The sequence below is a fragment of the Loxodonta africana genome, chromosome 16, assembly GCF_030014295.1.
Source record: "Loxodonta africana isolate mLoxAfr1 chromosome 16, mLoxAfr1.hap2, whole genome shotgun sequence".
Taxonomy (NCBI): Eukaryota; Metazoa; Chordata; class Mammalia; order Proboscidea; family Elephantidae; genus Loxodonta; species Loxodonta africana.
Genome location: NC_087357.1, coordinates 46,152,413 through 46,172,358, shown reverse-complemented (window position 1 = coordinate 46,172,358; position 19,946 = coordinate 46,152,413). Strand labels below are relative to the sequence as shown.

The 19,946-nt window shown below is 41.3% G+C and overlaps 1 protein-coding gene across 2 annotated transcripts in view; it reads left to right on the top strand.

Annotated features, from left to right (window-relative positions):
- Positions 1-19,946, top strand: part of STAMBPL1 (STAM binding protein like 1) — a 46,008-nt gene that overhangs the window by 1,505 nt on the left and 24,557 nt on the right. The window contains exon 2 of one of the 2 annotated variants that reach the window (XM_023546943.2): positions 19,373-19,454. In XM_023546943.2, coding sequence (XP_023402711.1) covers positions 19,425-19,454 — 30 coding nt within the window. In that variant the 5' untranslated portion in view covers positions 19,373-19,424. Of the gene's footprint in view, positions 1-17,121; positions 19,455-19,946 lie in introns of those variants that run through there. The other variant, XM_064269599.1, reaches the window with a different exon arrangement.

Genomic DNA, 19,946 nt, shown 5'->3' with positions numbered 1-19,946 from the left:
TTGAACTTTAAAAATGTAGTCCCCATCTAGATTATAGTGGGCGTTTTCTAGTTGCATTATAAATATCTGTGTTTATTTTTAATACAAGTTAATGTCTTTGAACAGTGGGCTCTTCTTGTTTACCATTTGCTCCATTATAGCTTCTTCGTTCAAAGCCATGAAACGTTACTGGAATCTGCCTGGAAGATGAACTGGCTGCTTGTTTTCAGTTCAAGCATCTGTATGGCAAATTGTTTGCTATTTTGGGCATTAACTTTTGAGTATACTTCAGCTGTAATTTATGTATCACCTGGTCCTTGAGAGTTTTCAGAAACTTGATTTATGAAATCTTTTTAAAAATAAGCACTATTATATCAGGAAATAATTCAAGTCCTTTACCCATATTGCAGTCTTAAAGGCCAGATTCTTGCCCGCTATTGCCCTGTTTCATAGAACTTTTATTGCCCATGGGAGGACGGAGGGAGAGGTGACAAGGCTGGTGCCATGACTGTGCCCTCAGCAGAGAGATTTGTACAGTCAGTCACTTCCCTATTCCTTTTGCAGAGGAGGGGTAAACAACAGCTGTCTCTTGGACTTGGTCCCTGAGAAGGGCTGATAAAAACAGTTAAAGAATTGTTAATAATACCTCTTCTTTTTCTCCTTTTATTATTGTGGTAAATACGTATGTAACAAAACATTTGCCATTTCCACATTCTCCACATACACAGTTTAGTCACATTATGTTCATCGTGTTGTGCGACTATCACCATTACCCATTTCTAAATTTTTCCATCACCCTTAACAATACCTGTAAAACAAACCCGTTGCCTTGGCAGTCACTAGCGACTCACAGCGACCCTATAGGACAAGGTAGAACTACCCCAAAGGGTTTCCAAGGAGCAGTTGGTGGATTCAAAAGGCCGACCTTTAGGTTAGCAGCCGTAGCTCTTAACCACTGCGCCACCAGGACTCACCCTTAACAATAATCACCTCTTAATATCAGTACACAGGATGGACTTAAACTCAATTTGATCAGACTTCTCCTTAAAAGATTCTTCCCAGGCCTACTTACAGCTATAATCCAGGGAGTGGGGCTGTATTTTACAGGGCAGAAAAGTCTGGTAGCTGTGCTCAAAAATACAAGGGATAGAAGAAATGTGAGAAGAAATATACAGCTAGTGCCCAGGAAGTGGCCTTGCCTGCCCGGTGGGTACATTAACCAATTAGAAACATTTTAATGAATCCACTGGATTCGTGATTCTGTCTATCATCAGCATTTTTTCTTGACATTTATTATTGTTGTTAACTGCCATCCAGTTGATTCCAATTTACGGTAACCCCATGTGTTACCGAGTAGAATTGCTCCATAGGGTTTTCTTGCCTATGATATTAATGGAAACAGATCACCAGGCCCTTTCTTCCACAGTACCACTGGGTGGGTTCGAACTGCCAACCTTTAGGTTGGCAACTGAGTGCAAACCATTTCTGCCACCTAGGGACCTTTGAAGGTTTTATATAGGTGGCTTCAGCTGAAACTGAGAAATTACTCATGGTCATCCCTGAAAATACTAGAGTCTGCTTTCCATTCTTTGGGGCAGATGGAGTTCAGCTGCTCAATAAACATTTGTAAACGAATAACAATTCTAGAATATCTTTCTCTTCCCAAGCTACTTACATCCTTTTTTGGCAGACGGATTGTTTTGACACCGTATCTTCCTATGACTCACCAGGCATTTTGTCAAATTGAAGCCCATGATACATTCAGCTAAGAAGACCAACATTCTCAGCTGAAGGAACAGTGTTAATTCCTCCAAAATAAAATAAAATAAAAACAAACAAAAATCACCGTACTGCTACCTGTTGGTTTGCTTATTCCAGCCACCTGAACATGTCAGCTGTCCAACTGGATGTTTGAGTGTACATTCAGAAAACCCGAGTTGACATCAGAACGTTCAGCCCAGGAATAGTCTGGATGTGGCTTTTGTCAGAAATTATTTGCATTTCTAAGCAAGTCAGATGAATTTCTAGTACAATCCTGCATGTCTTTATGCCAAGTGGAGAGGCAAATTAAACTTTGGGCAGGTTACTAAACCTTCAAACCACGTATAGTTTGATTTTCTCTCTAAATTCAAAAATAAATTTGTGTTCGTTTTGTCCATTGATGTGGTTGACTTAGATTGGACTGTTGGTTGTTTAGTAACTTGCATTTATTAAAAGCACCTTGGTATGAAGAAAAAAAAAATTTTTTTTCTTCTATATATATAATATATATATAGCACCAGTAATTCCTATATGTTGATTTGTCCATGTTAAGCCTTTCAAGGTACTTTTGGAAATCTGTGCATTTTATGCTCTTGAATATTAAGGGTATTATGGAGTCACTTAGGGGAAACCCTGGTGGCGCAGTGGTTAAGTGCTATGGCTGCTAACCAAAGGGTCGGCAGTTCAAATCCGCCAGGCGCTCCTTGGAAACTCTATGGGGCAGTTCTCCTCTGTCCTTTAGGGTCACTATGAGTCGGAATCGACTCGACGGCACTGGGTTTTTTGATGGAGTCGCTGGGTAGGGCATGGTTAAGCACTGGACTACTAATTGGAAGGTGGGCAGTTCAAATGCATCCAGAGGCACCTCGGGAGTAAGGCTTGGTGATCTGCTTCTGAAAGGTCACAGCTTTGAAAACTGTATGGAGTGCAAGTTTTACTCTGGCTCGTCATGAGCTAGAATCGACTCAGCGACAACTAACAACAGTGTGCCCTCTTTTTTTGCTTTAGTTCTGATTTTCCATCCTCAGTCATTAGAGGTTCTCCCTGTGACTCATGATCTAATTTCAGGATGAAAGATTAGAAAGCTGCCTGAAATTTGCCTGGATATTAACATTGTGGTGCCTAATAGTAATGCAAGTTTCCACTTTGATATTCTTCTCTTTATGTCCTTCTCCAAGGGGCTTGATAAATTTTGTTTCATCCTGAATAAAGATAAACTGAGATATGTAAACATTTTTTCCTCCATTGGACTATGTCAAAAGGATAAAAAAAGAATTGCTTATCTCTGTTTTGAAGTAACACAGCCACTGCTATTTTCTGCATAGTGAGACGTGGCTATTTATATCAAGCATTTATTTGATAAATAGGCATTTGAGCACTTGAACTAGAGTTAAAGGCATATTCCCCCATGTCCTATGAAGGTCCTTGAAAGCCAAGAGGGTGACATTTTGATTTGTTGTGGTAGACAGTCGTAGGTCCCTTGAAAGGGAGTAAGTTATGACAGCATCTTTTTACAAGAGTACAGTTGGGTGGGGAGTGGATTAAGTGGAAACAGGGCATGGAGGTAGCAATCTCATGTGAGATAATGACAGCCTGAAATAGGATCCGGGGGACACTGTTGATGGAGAAGGGAAAACTTGAGGCAGTCAGAAATCAGGAGTCTTATGTGGAACAGGGAACAAAAACATGTGGCACAAGTATGTTTACTAACATATTCCGTGCCTACACCAGACATCACAAGTGGATCACAGCTCGAGTCCTGGTGTACCTTAAGAATCTTGCAACCATTTGCCAAATATTTTTAAACAAATATTAGTTATTGAGCATGTGCTCTAGGTCAGACACTGTACTAATCCTTAACAAATGCTACCTCAAGGATGATGAAGTGGTTAGGAACATGAGTTCTTTTTCCCACTTACCAGTTGTGTGTCTTTAGGCAAGTACTAACTTCACCGAGCCTCCATTTTCTCATCATTCTGGTCCATTTCTATCTCAGGCTTTGTGGGAGGATTAAGTAAATAAATAAATAGGTTTAAAAGAAAGGTACTTAGTACAGTGTTTGGCACAAACTGCTGGTTGTTACTGTTATTAAAAATGGATTTTTTTTTTCTTAGCATCATGGACATATACAACACATACTCATTTGTAATATTTTTCTTTATACCCAGTGATTCAGTGCTGGATGTAGGGAGTATTTGTCTCCCTAATATGATTTTTTTTTTAATATGATTTATCAGACTCTGGGGCCAGTGGCAGTAGTCTGAAAGCCTTGTATGTCGTCCACTTCTCTTCCCACTACAAGATGCTGATGTATTTTCTCATCTATGAGTTTGGTGGACTGATGATGATATTTCAAACCATTTTTATTAAGAATATTTTATAGAGTCACAGCAGAATAAATTCTGTTCTTTCACTTATTGAAGTGATTGCATCTCATCATAAAAGGCCAGATTTTAATTATAGGTGAGAAAACTACGGTAGCAGCAAAAACTAGAAAATTGTTAATTCTTCCAGAGCTTCTTTAGGAATATGTCCTAACTGATTTCAATATTTTAACATTTATTATATGAATCCTTGCAATTCTTTGTTCTCTTAACAAGATTTCAGAAATCTGTATTGTTTTTTTCTAAGAAAGCAGAACTTTTTCCTTGGTCTTGTATAGAGTTTACAGGTAAAACATGCACTATTTAGTTGAAGAAAAAATTTTAAATCTCATTTTGAAAATATATTCTGCCTCCTTTCATTTACCCGTTTGTGTAAATTACACATTTTAATAATTTAACTAGTGCTAAATACCTTTTAAAGAAACAGTTTTGTAATTTCATTACTTTAAATTTAGTGAACGATGACAGAATTTGAGGTCTGGTGAATTTGGTGGAGTTTCTTTGTTTTTCAATTTTCGCGATACTTTTATCAGTGGCATCCCAGTAATTAAACAGAAGATTCAAGAAAGGTTTATATAAGAGATAATTGTTAGGGGACCTATCATGAATTACTCACTTTGATTGTTTGACTTTATGACCCTCCAGGTTAATTTGGAAACACGAGTCCAGAGATAACTCATTTTTAACTCTTCCTGTCCGCACAAGAACTGACTGTTTTTGCATTTGTCTTTGCTCAGAGAATTTCCAGTGTGGGTCTCTTTTGAGACTATTTCTTTTCAAAGTTGAATGAATCCAATGTGCACCTTTTAATTAAAGACAGAAAAAAACCCCAAAACCAAAAAACCTACAACCAGGAGTAGTGATTACAGTTACATCTGGCTCATCTGAAGGCTCTGTGATGGTATGTGTCATGCCTCTAGGGCCATGTCTTTTAACACTGGGAATGTGCATTTCCAACCGAGAAGAATTATAGAGAGGCCTTTATGCCTCTGGTTTCATCCTTAAATCTTCTGGTGGATTGATAATTAGTTCCCCCCCGCCCCCATCTGTTTTATCCTTAAAAAGTTGGTTTATAAATTGGTAGACAGGAAAGTTTTTTTTTTTTTTTTTAACAGTAGGAACAAAATGACTTAGTGATGGAATGAGATTTGAAAATGGAGGCCTAGGGTAAGCCCTTTGTTCGTTCATGTTCCTGTTCAATGGGGCAGAAGAACTGCTTACTGAATCAATATTGTAATTTAAGGAAAAAAAAAACAAAAAACAATTGGTGTCATAGGTGAGTGTGGCAATGGTTTTTCCAATTGATGAAAAAATTAAAATTGGACCTTGAAATATAAGTGACCATCATATTCTTATGGCATAGTTATTTTTCTTTTGTGAAGAAAAGTGACTAGGGCAGTGCTTCTCAAGCCAGCCTCAAAAAAAAAAAAAAAAAAAAAATCCTCTACCCCACCCTTATAGATTATTATTCGGTCGTTTTGGGTGGGGCCCAAGGGTCTTCATTTTAACAGCTTTCTCAGGATTCTGATGTGGGCGTGATGGGTAAACCACATTTTGAGAAAAACTTATTTAAGACGTAATTTTATATTTGGATTCTTCTATTTTTATGTTTTGTTCACTTACTCCTCCTGATTTTCATAGACATTTTCACATAATAGTGCTGCCGTGGCGTTTTTAGAAACCCTGGTGGCGTAATGGTTAAGAGCTATGGCTTCTAACCAAAAGGTCATCAGTTCGAATCCACCAGCCACTCCTTGGAAACCATATGGGGCAGTTCTACTCTGTCCTGTGGGGTTGCTATGAGTCAGAATTGACTCGACGGCAGTGAGTTTGGTTTTGGGTTGGTGGCGTTTTTATAATGGCAGTGTATTCTGCATTTCATCTTCTTAATAGTACTTGCTTTTTTCATAATTTATTTTGTTGTTGAGAGTATATATGGTAAAAACATACACCACTTCAAGTTTCTACGAGTACGCTTCAGTGACGTTGATTACATTCTTTGAGTTGTGCAACCATGCTCATCCTTCTTTTCTGAGTTGTTCCTTCCCCGTTAACATAAACTCACTGCCCCCAAGGTTGCTATCTAATCTGCTGAGTTGATTGCAGGCAGATAGATCGATCTAAAAAGAACATAATGCTCAAAGTAGACATTTGTTACTAGTTAAGCAAAACTATTGTTTGGTTTTAAGAAGAATTCAGGAGATATTTTTGGCTTAAGGTTAATACCTGCTTTTTGATGGAAAGAACCAGAAAACCACAGGGTTGGAGGGAATTTTTAAGAAATAGTGTACATACATCCTTCTGAGTGGCAGATAATGTGGGCAGAGCAGAGACAGGCTTGATCAAAGGGGAAGGTAGGGGAAGACGTACACTGAGGAATAGTAGAAAACAAAGTCTGATAATACAGGAAAAGGGGTCAGATCACAGAGGGCACTGACGTTTAAACCTTTTCTGGCAAGCACTAGGTTACCACTGTACAGTTCTGAGCAGGGATTCACCTGAAGCAAATGGAAGTTAACACCTGAGCCAGGGATACACAGTACCTGGTCCAGAAACGGGTTGCAACAGACTGGTTTGTCACCAGAAAGGCAGAGAGGGAGCAAGGGTGAGAACATGGGGCTCTGAATCTGGCAGGGTTGACTTTGAAAGGTTTATGCCGCAGAGCTCTCCAACCCTGTGCTCTTGAAGGTCTGCAACCCATAAATTGCTCTTTCCAGCAACTGTTTTTTAAGGTCAACATTAGATCTCCCAGTACATTCAGCAGCCCAGACCAGCCCATCTGGATTTTGAAAGCCCTTCAATAATGTTTATAACCTCTACTACTATATGGCGAGCAAGGAGGGCACCATTATTCTCATTTGCGACAGAAGAAATAGGCTGAGAGAGTGAAGTAAGCTATCGAAATTCACACATCTGAAAACTGGCAGAACTAGCAGGATGTAAATTCCACAAGATTAGATACATCTCTCTCCTGGCTCACCATTTTATCACTAGCTCCTAGCACAAAGCTTAAAAAATGTCGACTGGATGAATTAATTTGTTTGCTAGCAGTATTTGTGGGAAAGATGTATTTTGTCTTGGGATGTACTGAGTGAGCCATCATCATGAAAATGGATGGAGGGTATTTAAAGGCCCAGTTGAAGCCATGAAAAAATATGTACCACAGAATAAAATTATGTTTAGAAAAAAGAAAGTTAATAGTTGAGATGCAAGGAAAGGAAGAGGGAGGAAAAAGAAAACACCTCAAGTTTTTAGAGACCAAGTTTTTTAAGTAGGGAATATGCCACTGATCAAACTCAGGCACTTAGGTTATTTGTAGCTGTCTTGTTCTTAGTTTCTGTATAGAGTTGGCTCCTACTCATAACGACCCTGTATATAACACAACGAAACTTTGCCTGGGTCTGTGCCATCTTCATGCTTGTGGGGATGTTTGGATCTACTGTTGAGGCCATTGTGATCCATAGCGTTTTCACTGGCTAATTTTCGGAAGTAGATTGCCACATCTTTCTTCCTAGAGTGTCTTAGTCTGGAAGCTATGCTGAAACCTGGTTACCGTGGGTGACCCTGCTGGTATTTGAAATACTGGTAGCATAGGTTGCGGCATCATAGCAACACACAAACCACCATAATACAACAAACAGGTGATGGGTCACTGTCTTCGAGCAGTTTTATTTGATGCAGTGATTTCAAGCTTTAATGTGCATAAAGATATTTTGGGCTGCTTGATAGAAATAGATATCCCTGGGGTATCCTTCCCAGAAATTCTGGCCCAGTGGGACCTAGAAGTCTGTTTTATTGTAACCAGTTCCCTCCTCCCTTGCCAAGTAATTATGGTACAGGTGGTCCAGGAACCACACTCTGAGGGATCATTATCTTAAAGGAATGGAGATGTCAGCTATGTGGAAGGAACAGCAGGCCGGCCACTTGCTAACCACTCTGGAAGCATAAAGGGCTCTTCAAGCATGTTTAAATGGACAGCCAGGGGAAGGTATGTAGGGAGCCCACCTTTTTTGAGCTCGTCCACTGAATTGAGGAGGTTGCTTGTGCAGATCCAGACATGTAATTGCAGCCGTTCACTGGAACTTGTTGGACAGTTAAGATTCCCATGGTTGGGAAAAATTGGAGAAGCAGTGGATGAGAAGTACTTCAGGGAAGTTGTCTTTTGTTTTTGAATAGTAGTGCTGGACTAAATTAATCTTGTTGAACTACTATCCTTAGGAAATGTATGGAAATTAAATAAAATGAATGCATAATGCCCAAGGACTGATTCTATCTCCGAGCTTCAAGAAACTGGCAGGCAGGAAAGTGATGTTATTTTAAAAATTTATTTCTGACTCATTATACTTCATTGAATTAGGCGTCTTCTGGAGAGAATCAAATTGCAATAAAAAGGGAAGCATATTAAAATGTACATTCACGTTTGAGTGGCTTGTGGATAGCGTATCTTTGAAATGCATCATTTTCAGGAATTACTGTTTGAACAGCAAGAGAGCAGAATTCACACATCTGTACAGATTCAGATGCAAAAAGTGTCTGTGTGCAAATACGAAAACATTACTTTCTCCTGGACACCCCAAATTCATTTAGCCAAATGCTTTATGGTGACTATTGAATCATCTCATTGGAAGTAAAAAGAAGCCTCACAGAATCCTAAATTAGTGTGTCTGGGAGTACATGAAATGCCTTTTTAAATACCACAAATTTTAGGATTTTTATTAAAAACCAGTAAATATTTTGAATTGAACTGTGTCGTGGAAGAATAATTATGCATTTGAATTTCTTAACAACATATTCTGGTTGGTCAGCGTACAGGCATTCAAAGAAATCCCTGGAGGCATTATAAATCCCCTTGCCTTTCTTTGGCAGGGAGAAGATTAGGAATCAGATATTTGTGATGCTGAAATGAACTCTTCATTTCTGCAGTAAATCCTATCGATTCTTGTCCAGGGCCCAAGGATTTGACCTTCCTCTGGATTTCACTGTTCACTATTAGACACTAATTGCATGTGATTAAGAGTGTGAGCTCTGAGGTTGTATGCACTGAGCTTTTGAGTCCCTGTTCTGTAGTTACCTCAAGTTACCTAACTCTTCTAGGCTCTAGTTTTCTCATTTGTAAGATGGAAATAACAGTACTAATCACTTATTGGGTGCTTATTGACATCAGGCATTACGTTGTATGTTTTAGAGGCATTATCTCAACAGCCCTATTTGTTAGTTATTATTACCAGTTGCCATCCAGTTGACCCATGTGTGTCAGAGTAGAACTCTGCTCCATAAGGTTTTCAATGGTGGGTTTTTTGGCAGTGGATTGCCAGGCCTTTTTTCTGAGGTACCTCTGGATGGACTCAAACCTCCAACCTTCAGTTGGTGGCCAAACATGTTAACAGTTTGCACAACCCAAAGACTCTAACATTTAAATAATGGCAACTGATTGTTGGTTAACAGTGCCTTAAATAATGGTATGTATTATCTTTTTTTTATTATTATTATCTTACATAATAAGTTCAAACTAGGGTGGTTGCAGCATTAGTTCAGTAGCTCAACAATGTCAACAAGGAGCCAAGCTCATTCTACCCTTCAGCTCTACTGTCTTCTGCACACGGGCCTGCTTCTTAGGCTTGTTCCTTCTGGGTTGCAAGATGGCTTCTGCATTTCCAGTCTTACATGAAGACACAACGTCCAGCTGATGAAAAGGCACATATTCTCCAGGATGTCATTGTGTATTCGAAATGAAAATCTCCCTGAGAATCCTCCCAACATGTTTCCCCCAATTTTGGTCACTTGCCAACATTCCAAATCCTGGCTGCAAGAGAGACTGGAGAAGTGAATATCTGTTGTGCCATTGGGCACTGCTGGTGAGACAGAAGGAAGGGGTGGTGGGAGGCGTGGGTGGTGGTTCTAGAGACGACTTACAGGGTCTGTCAAAAACTAATTGCAAAGAAGCAAGTAGTTAAACATCACCCATGTCTGATGTCTAGACTAGAAATCAACATTTCAGGACAGAGGTAATTAATTACACATCTCTTAACCATTTGATGTGTCAAGAACTGATTTTCATTGTGTTCTCGACTGCAGCTGGAAACTGTGATAGAGCCTTTTTGTATTACCTCATTTAATCTTTACCTGAGTTTTTCTGGAAAGGTGTTATTTTCTCCATTTCATTGATGAAGATAATATGCACAAAAAGGTTAAATTAGATGCCAGAGCACTCACAATTCATGAGTTTTGGAAGCTGGATTCTCATACAGGTGTATATCTCCCCAAAACCTGAGCTCCTGGTGCATTTAAGGGTGGCCTGGTTTCATGATAAAAATTGTATTGCACTATGAGAAATAACTGATTTATGGCCAAAAAAGTGTGATTCAGCTGCTCTCAGGGTAGCCTAGACTTAAAGTGATTTAAAACATATACCAGGAATGATGTATTTACCAGTGTTCCCTGTAGCAACTGCGTTCTTGCTGATTGACCTATTCTAAACCACACCATTGTGGTGTGTTTAACCTGAAACATACATGTAGGGATAAGAGACAAGTGCCTGGTACCTAATAGGTACTCACATATAGTACCTACGAGTATAGAAAAAAATTAACAAGAACAGGTATTCCTAATATTCAGATCAGGTTTCATTTTCATCTTCTTTGTACTTCAGAACAGATGAAGTCTCAGCTGGACCACAGCATATTTCTGATGGGCAGATATTATAGACGAGTGTAAAAAAAATCAAAGCATTCTTCGGTTTTAATGTCTGGATTTTGAAGTCTTTCAGGATGAACGGCAGTGTTAGGTAGGTCTAGATCTTTTTTTTTTCTTCCCCTAAAACAGGCCCCAGTTTGTAAGAGTGTGACTCAGGAGGTCCTTCTTTGTGCCTCAGTCATTTAAGGCATGGGAGTGACCCTATACCTTCATTTATCTAAATCAGATTAGGTAACTGCAGCCCACAGTCTAGGTTACGATAATTTCCTTTAGATAATTTCAAGTAAAATGCTCTGTGCTCTTCCTGGAAAACATGAACCCTAACCCAGTGGGGAAAGGAAGGCTGTTGGTTTGGGCCAATCAGAAATGAGACTTCAGGAGGTGGTGGGAAGTATTTTGGCTTCTCTGGCCCACCAGGCGGCCCACGCCAGGCAGCCCACACCACCGCACACTGCACACGGCGAAAGCAGCACCAGGGAGAAAGTGGCAGGCTGGGTGATGGCCCCACCGGCTCTTCTCTGTGTATTCAGCTACTATGACTTTGAAAGAGACTCTTGGCTGCCTGGGATTCTCCCTTCTGGGTTCCGGAAAATATTGCTTTATGCCTTTAAGTGGGTCAGGATTCTGAGCTTAGCCACAAGGAAAAAAAAAAAAAAGTATTAAGGAGATCAAGACTGAAAAAAATCATGAAATGAGCACTGTGCTGGGTCATGTACTTACCCCTGTCTATACTTGGTTCTATTTGCTGATGGTTTTAAGAAGCAGAATCGTAGGGTTTCTTCTGTACTTCTTTGGGGGAGTGGAGACTTGAAGACATTGAATTGGGACCCAAAAGGCAACAAGATTCTGCCACTGGGCTGTAAAACCATGAGCTCGTAGAGGGAATAAAGGGTTATAAACTCAGCTATGGAGTGTCAGCTTGGAAAAGGGGCCTGGCTCCTCCTGAGACCTTCAGGGCTGAGACTCCATTTTAGCCACATCACCCCTGGGCACAGTTGGGGGCTACTCAGTTGATCCCAGGAGGTCTAAACAGCAGTGACAGAGGTCAGCTTCTGTGAGTCTATATGGGTCTGACGCCTCTTCTGCACCCCGGCTCCCTGACCCCTTGTGTGCCAGGATTATCAGATTGCAGACTCTCCTCTTACTCATCCTGAGAAGGTCAGTTTCAAGAGGAAAACGAATGTAGTCTTTGGAGGCTACAGTGAGGAAAAGAGGCTAGAGGTAAAGGCAAGAAGGCAGGAACTCCAAAAAGAATTCTTAAGAGGCATACTACGGGTTCAGCATATCCCAAGACTGTAGTTCGGATGTTATCAAGCAATGAGAATGTGGGCTGTACATGGGGGTGGAGGGTAGGGAGCAGATTGAGATTAGATTGGGCATTCCTGATGAATCTTTTAAGATGGTGGTAAGCCACTCTCAGAGCAGTAAAGTGGGGCTGCAATGACCCCCATTGTGAATGAGGAAAGCAAACCTCAAAGGGGTTAAGTGAGGGTCACTAGCACATAGATGATGGAACCAGAACTCACTCAGGCTTGTCTGATTCCAAAGGACGTGTTTGCACAGTGTCTCCACTGCAAAGTGGGCCTCCACTTTGAAAAGAAAATTTATATTTTATTTGTATATGAGGTTGAATACTTCGTCTGCCTTTGGCATCTTCTGGGTACCTTGCTTCAGTATATTTCTGACCCTCCAAATTGCAATGTGTACCTTACCTTTAGTGTCTTCAACTTGTCTTCACCACGGTAATTGCTGAAGTATAAGGAATTAGAGAAGAGGCCCTACAGCTTCATGCTAGCTTTCCTGCACAGCTAATGTTCCATGGATTACTTCCTTCCCTTATGGACCGTTTGCTTATAATCCTGCCATTTAAGTTGTTTGCATTTCCTCCTGTCGGATACGGAGAACGTAAATGAAAACAACTTCAATTTCCTTATCCAGAGACTAAACTTGCTTTTCACTTGATCCACTGCTGTCACCACCATCCTGTACCACCCAAGATGCTGTTGTCGCCACCCTGGATTTGATTTCTGCAGGAACCTAACTGATCTCCGTGCTCCCTCCCTTGTCCCTCACAGTCTGTTCTCAACACACACTCAGAGTTCTCCTTGTAAAATATAATGCAGTTGAGGTCACTCCTTTGCTCAACACGCTACATAGCTCCTGCTGTCGCCCCGAGTTAAAGGGCCATATGGTGATACCAGGCCTCAAGCTCTTACCCTTCCTCCCCTCACCGACTTCAGTTTCCACCGCTCTCCTCTCTGCTCACCCTGCTGCAGCCACACTGGCCCTCTTGCTTTTCCTGAAACACACCAGATGTCCTTCTGCCTGAAGACTTTCGCACTAGCTCCTTCCCTACGCCGCTCCTTCAAGTCCCTAGTTCGTTTTCAGTTTCCAAATGAGAGCCACCTTGAAAACCCCAGTTAATACCGTAAACTCATGCCCACTATACCCTCTCCCCAGCACTTCTGGTTCCCCTTACTTTGCTTTTTTTCTTTTTCTAAAAGCACGCATTACCTTCTAACTTACTGTATGAATTACTTATTATGCTGATTGTTTATCTCTTCTTTCTAGAATCTAAACTCCAAAAGGGCAGGAATCTTCGCCTGTTGTATTCCCTGATAATGGCCCATGTACCTAGAACAGTGCTTGGCATATCCTTGGTGCTCAGTTCATATTTGTTGAAGGAATGTATGGTTGAATTATTAAATGAACCTGTATTAAAAGAATCAAATGAACTACCTGGAATCTGAAAGGGAGACCCTGGGTAGTACGAATGGCTATCACATTCGGCAGCTAACTGAAAGATAGGAGGTTCAAGTCCACCCAGAGGTGCTTCAGGAGAAATCTGTGGTGATCTGCTTCCCAAAAAGCAGCCATTGAAAACCCTGCAGAGCATAGTTCTACTGTGACACACATGGGGTCCCCCGAATCAGAATTGATGCAATGGCAACTAGTTTTTAAGTTCTTGAAGGCTGGTGCATTTGAGGGCTACCTTTTAATACAGACCTAGAGCCAAGTATTTACTAAGCTTCTATATTTGATGGGGAGTATACAGTAGGCTTGAAGAAGCTTGTGTCTTTGTTCATTCATTCTTTTATTTATTCACTCAACAGAGAGAGAGAGAGAGCCTACTTGTAGTAGGCACTGTTCTAAATTTGGAACAAAAGACAAGTAATAACAACAACAAAAAAATGTTCCAGGTACTGGGCCCCATGGTACCAGATCCTCTGATTTTTGTTTTTGTTTTTTAAGAGAAGCTGGAAATCAGAATTTTTACACGAAATTTTCTGATTTTTAAATGTTGATAAATAATTTAAAAGTTGAAATTTACTGTACAACCAGATTAAACATGTAGGACAGCCGGAGGTTGCCTGTGGCTGTCGTTTACGGTATCTGGCTTACATTCTAGCCTGAGGTGTGTGGTATTGACTCCGAACTTTAGAGAAGAAAAATCATTGTGGGCTGAAGAAGCCTGAAATTTCTACATGGATATGTGGGATCTTATAGGCTGGGCAGGAGTTATGGGAGCAGGATGAAGGGAAGGAGGAAGGGGGTGTATTTCTGTTACTTCCAATACCTGGGGCAAGGATGCAGAGGCGGGCAGACAGGACGCTGAGGCTGAGGAGGGGTGATGGAGGATGAGTGTTTCCTGATCAGAATTGGTGATAGTGTCCCATGGAGCACACCGAATCATCCTATCTGGGTTAAACTTACGGTGTTAGTCAGAATACAAGTCCACCTGCCTAAACAAAGAGTCAAAGTATTAGGCAAGGTAGTTCCACCCTGACACACATGGGGCTGCCATGAGTCAGAATCGACTCAATGGCAACTAACAACAGAAAGTCATCACTCTCATAATGGTTCGAGAGTAAGCAAACTAGGGTGCTCCTTTTCTCTTCTGGTTTTGCCATTGCTGCATCTCATGATTCAAGATGGCTGCACTCCACATCAGCATCCCAGCTGGTAGGAAGGGGCGGGGTGATGACAGCCATGCCCCTTCCTTTAAAGGGCACCATCCAGACTTAGGCCTCACTCTTCTGCTCACATGCCATTGGCCAGACTTTGGTCACATAGCCACACTGACTCCAAAAAAGTCTGGGCAATGGAGATTTTAGCTGGGAGACTATGTATCAGCCAAAAATGATATTTTTGTATCAGAAAGAATGGGTGTTGTGGAATATATAGCAGTCTGCTGCACTTGCTCTTTGTGAATCTCAGGACCTGTGAGGAAAGTTATCTCTAACTGTATCCTCGGTTAAGATTTTCTAATTATTTTAGCAAGGCCTGGGTAACACAAATGGAAGGTGGTACTTGAAGCTAGTGACATGAAGAAATACGTGGCAGCTGCATAGAGTTTCCCAGAGTAGCATCTGGTTGCTGGCGTTGCTGGTGTTAGTGGTGGAGCTGCTCATCAGTTACAGCAGGGCTGTCTTTACTAGACCAGCGCTGCAGTGTGATTTTGGGTGATGTTCCTGGATATGCAGCCTCCGGGCCCAATTTCCCTGGCCCTCATGGAAATGTATGACCTTTTCGACGTCCTTCTATGAATTCAAGAGTGGGTGCCTTTGCTTGCCACTAAGAATCCTGCTTGCTACATTCCCAAATGCCGTCGTCTCGAAAAGCTGCTTCTCCAAGAGTTGTTTGGAAACCTCATGTCTCAGAATCACCTGGACCGCTTCTTAAAAGTGCCTATTCATGGGTTCAAAACCAATGGATTCAGAATCTTTGTGGGTGAATCCCAGGAATCTGTGTTTTAAACAAGTCTCAGGTGTATATGATTTTCTTTTTTTTTTGGTACAGTAAAATTTAGGAACCACTGTTTTCATGTTTCCGATTTTTAAAGTTATTTGCTGATTGTGTAGGGATCTGAGTAACTACTAAGAAAATTAATTCTAGGTTTTTACAAGACCATAATAAATGACTGTCTGGTATTTGCTTGTCCGCCTTTCTCCTCCCCCCACACCCTCCATAAATGTTTGTTCTGTCTCCTTAACTTTTTGGAAGTCTTTTTTTTTTTTTTTTTCCTGGTTTATACCTTCTCATTGAAAAATGATAATTCCCCAAATGGAATTGCCTCTATTCAGTGGTGCCAGAACTGTTAACTGGGGTTTAAATTAAACTGAGATAGTAGCTGTCTCTAGGTCATTAACTTTCTCGGGCATTTCTGTAACCTGCAGGCTTGGATCTCAGTGTTAGTTCAGGGATCTGTGGAGAGGGTGAAGGGGAAAAACTGGAACACCCTGGGTGCCTTGCCTTGAAGGGTTTCTCAACCACATTTCAGGCCAGAAGTAGCAAAGAAGGCTTGACTTGATCGATGTATGTTCTCGTCTCTCTGCATTGTACATGCAGACAGGCTGTGCCTTAAACTCCCAGGTAGCCAGTAGACTTCTAGGAATGGGACACATACACCCACTGGTATCAACCATGCCATGGGTGCTGTGTTCATCTGTGATCGAGCTGGACACACGAGACATTTACACAGTGTTGGCAAAGTCAAAGCCATTATTCTTATAGAAAGCAGACATTAAGCAATAACAGATTCCCAAAGGGGAAACGCCTACCCTTCCCCAAATTACCCATGTCCATTCTTATGTCGCTGGGCAGGCGTGCCGTGGTTCAGGTGGGATGCAGTATTCCTGTCATTGTTGCCTCTGGCTACCGCCATGCTTCCGCAAGGGGGAAGGGGGCTTTGTGGCTCCTGAGGCTTCTGCTCTGCTGCTGGGTCTCGGCTGGGCCTTGCTGCTGGCTGGGAAACCCCTGCAGAGGATCTCTCGACCCTCTACTGCTGGGTCCTTCCAAGGCTCTGCTGCCATCTCCCACCGTGCTACCCTGGCCTCTAGGGTTCTTTTGCTGCCATGCCACCTGGGCTTCTGCTACGCAGAGGGGAAGGTGTGCAACTCCTGCATGGAGCACACTCAGCCTTCTCTTGCCCTGCACAAGCAAGTGTTACAACTTTTAGCTCCGCTGGCAAGCCTCCTGCTCAGAGGCATCTGGCTCCGCCCTGCTGTAGGAAGACCCCTACATAGGGTCCTCCAAGACTTCTCCTGCACGGGGCACACTCAAGCTCCTGCCCTGCATGGGTAAGCGTTACAGCTCTTTTAGCTCCACTGTCAAGTCTCTTGCCCGAAGGCATTCAGCTTTTGCTCTGTGGCCACTGTCTCCCCATCTTCAGCATTCGCTCTTTCTTCTGGGTCTAGGAGGCTCTTGTCACAGAGACCCCAGGTCCTTGTCCAAAGGATTGGCTCTGTTTCAGACTCTTTTTTTTTTTTTTCCTTACAGTTTACTGTATTCTCATTCATCACAGGGCAGGACTGTCCCTGGATGTGTGTTTCACACAGGTTGTCTTTAGATCTGGTTTACTTTGGTGACCTGATGCCTTGCTGCCTTTAGCAAAATGCAGTTACTCTTGGGAATATCAATTAGGGTCCTCCATTACACTATTTAGAATGTCTTCTAAATGTTACCTTAAAAATTCAGCAGCTTATCAACAGGCAAAATGGGAAAATCTAGAGATGTGAGGTTTTGTGTTTTTATTTTTATTGTGCTTTAGGTGAAAGTTTACAGTTCAAGTTAATTTCTCATACAAAAATTTATGCACATATTGTTTTGTGACATTAGTTGCAATCTCCACGATGTGACAGCACACTCTCCCTTTCTGCTCCGAGTTCCCTGTGTCCATTCAACCAGTTCCTGTCCCTTCTTGCCTTCTCATCCTGCCTCTGGGCAGGAGCTGCCCATTTGGTCCTGATGCTTCTTCTTGATGGTAGTGCAGTACCCGCATTCTCTGTGGGATTGGCTTTTTTAAGCCTAGCAGGATGGCAAAACTGACCAATCCCCTTGGTAGGCTACAGTCACCTTATTTGCGTAGTCACTGTCCACTCCCTGCAAGAGTTTTTACGTACCTTATTTGTATAGTCCCAGCCAATCATTTTCTGGGAATTAAGAAACTATGGCTAGAAAGGCCATATCACAGCAATTCACTGCACTGCAGTCTACTTCTGAGATTTCTAGAATCATGGAATATGTGGAAAGAATGTAGCTTAACCCCCTCATTGAGAGAAAATACACGTCTAAAGCCACATAATGAGTGGGGTATAAAGACCAAAATGAATTTAGAAGAATGGATTGGTGATGTGGAGCTTGCCCTAATCTAGCTAAAAAAAGGAGGGGGACTAACATTTATTGAGTGACTGACTTTGGGTACATTTACTTAACTTCTTTGAGCCTTGATTTCCTCAACTGCAAAATAATAGCTGTCACTTGTATAATCTTGAAGGTCCCTGTATGGCACAAACAGTTTATGCTCAGCTAATAACCAAAAGGTTGGCAGTTCAAATCCACCCATTGGTGCCACGGAATATCTGGTGATCTACTTCCATAAGATAACAGCCATTGAAAACCCTGTGGAGTGCATTTGTACTCTGAAGCACGCGGGATCATCAAGAGTCGGGTTAGACTCAATGCCAAAGAGTATATAATATTGGCTATGTACTAGGAATTATTCTAAGCACTTCATATGGTTACTCATTTAATCCTTGTTACAGCCATGTGGTGTGGGAATAATAGATTCTATTATATCCACATTTTTCAGATACATAGGAAGGTTTCATAACTCAGCTGCAGTCATACACAGCTAGTGTGTTAGTTTTCAGTTGGTGCATTACAAATTATAAATTGCCACGCCTTAAAGCAACATGCATTTATTAAGTCACAGTTTTGTGGGTCAGGAGTCTGGGCACAGTTTACCTGGGTCCTCTGCTCAGGGCCTCACCAGACTATAATCAGCGGGTTAACTGGAGCCATCATCTCATTTGAGACTCAGGGTCCTCTTCCAAGCTCAACTGGTTGTTAGAATTAATTTCATTGTAGCTGTATATCTCATGGTGATTTGCTTCTCCAACGCCAGCAGGAGAGTGTCTTCCTCTTTTAAAGGGCTCAACTGATTAGAGACTGTAATACATATATAAAACCTCTTCATCTTTGCCATATAACATAACATTATTATGGGAGTAATTTCCCATCACTTTTGCCATATTCTGTTGATTAAATACAAGCTTTAGCTTCTGCCCACACTCAAAGGAAAGGGATTATATAAAGCTGTGGGTACATACAAGAGGTGGGAGTCACAGGGACCATCTTGGATTTCTGCCTACCAAGCCAATACATGCTAAACTTAGTTTAAACCCAGACTGTCTGGCTACCGAGTCCGTGCTCTTAATCACTATGATATTCTTTATCCCTTTGATGAAAGTAAACCTACTTTATAACCTTATATAGAGTTCAAAGTAAGATAACACCCCAGCACACCCACGTTGGGTGCTAGTCAAATATTAATTCCATTCCTACCTCTACTTTTAGAAGTCTGCTTCAAGAAGCCAAAACCACCTGCAGTTTTATTTTTTCCGGAAGAGGTTTCCAACAGTCTCTAAAAATTCAGGTTGAAATATATAAATTATTTTTATTTGTTCATTTTCTTCTGAGGCAGAAATAACCCTGAGCTTTGGGATTTGAGACTTGGGTTCTAACGCTAGCTCTGCTTTTTCCCTTTGAAACAGATGCGGTGATTGAGAAGAATCAGTGAACACCTTCATTTGTAGACAGGAAAACATGGATCAGCCATTTACTGTGAATTCTCTGGTAGGTAGCACCAACTGATATTTTAAATATGGTTGAAAAAACCCCAAAAGAAGAACAGAAACATACCAAATGTGACATGAGTCATAATTACTTCAAGAAGTTTAGCATTTATAGTTTTTCATCCATCCGTGTGGTTACCTCCTTTGAGGAAGTGACTAATAAAGCCATCTTCACTAAAATTAAAAATAAGTATGATTTTTCCACAAAAGGATGAATTCTTAATTTGTCTGGCTAGATTCCCGGAGTTCTACAGCAGAACACTAGAGAAGAGCATTTCAGTGCTGACATTGTAGCAGATACTTAAGCATCTCTGTGCCTCAGTTTCTCTACAGATGAAAATTGGAGGCTTACTTTGTGTGGTAATTACTGAGGAAAAAATGTATATTTAATACCTAGATTTTGCTTTGGGGTGCTTGTAGTAAATATATGCATACTTGAAACTCTTGTTGTTCTCAATTTTTCCCTTCCTGCCCAACACTATGTACCCTTTGT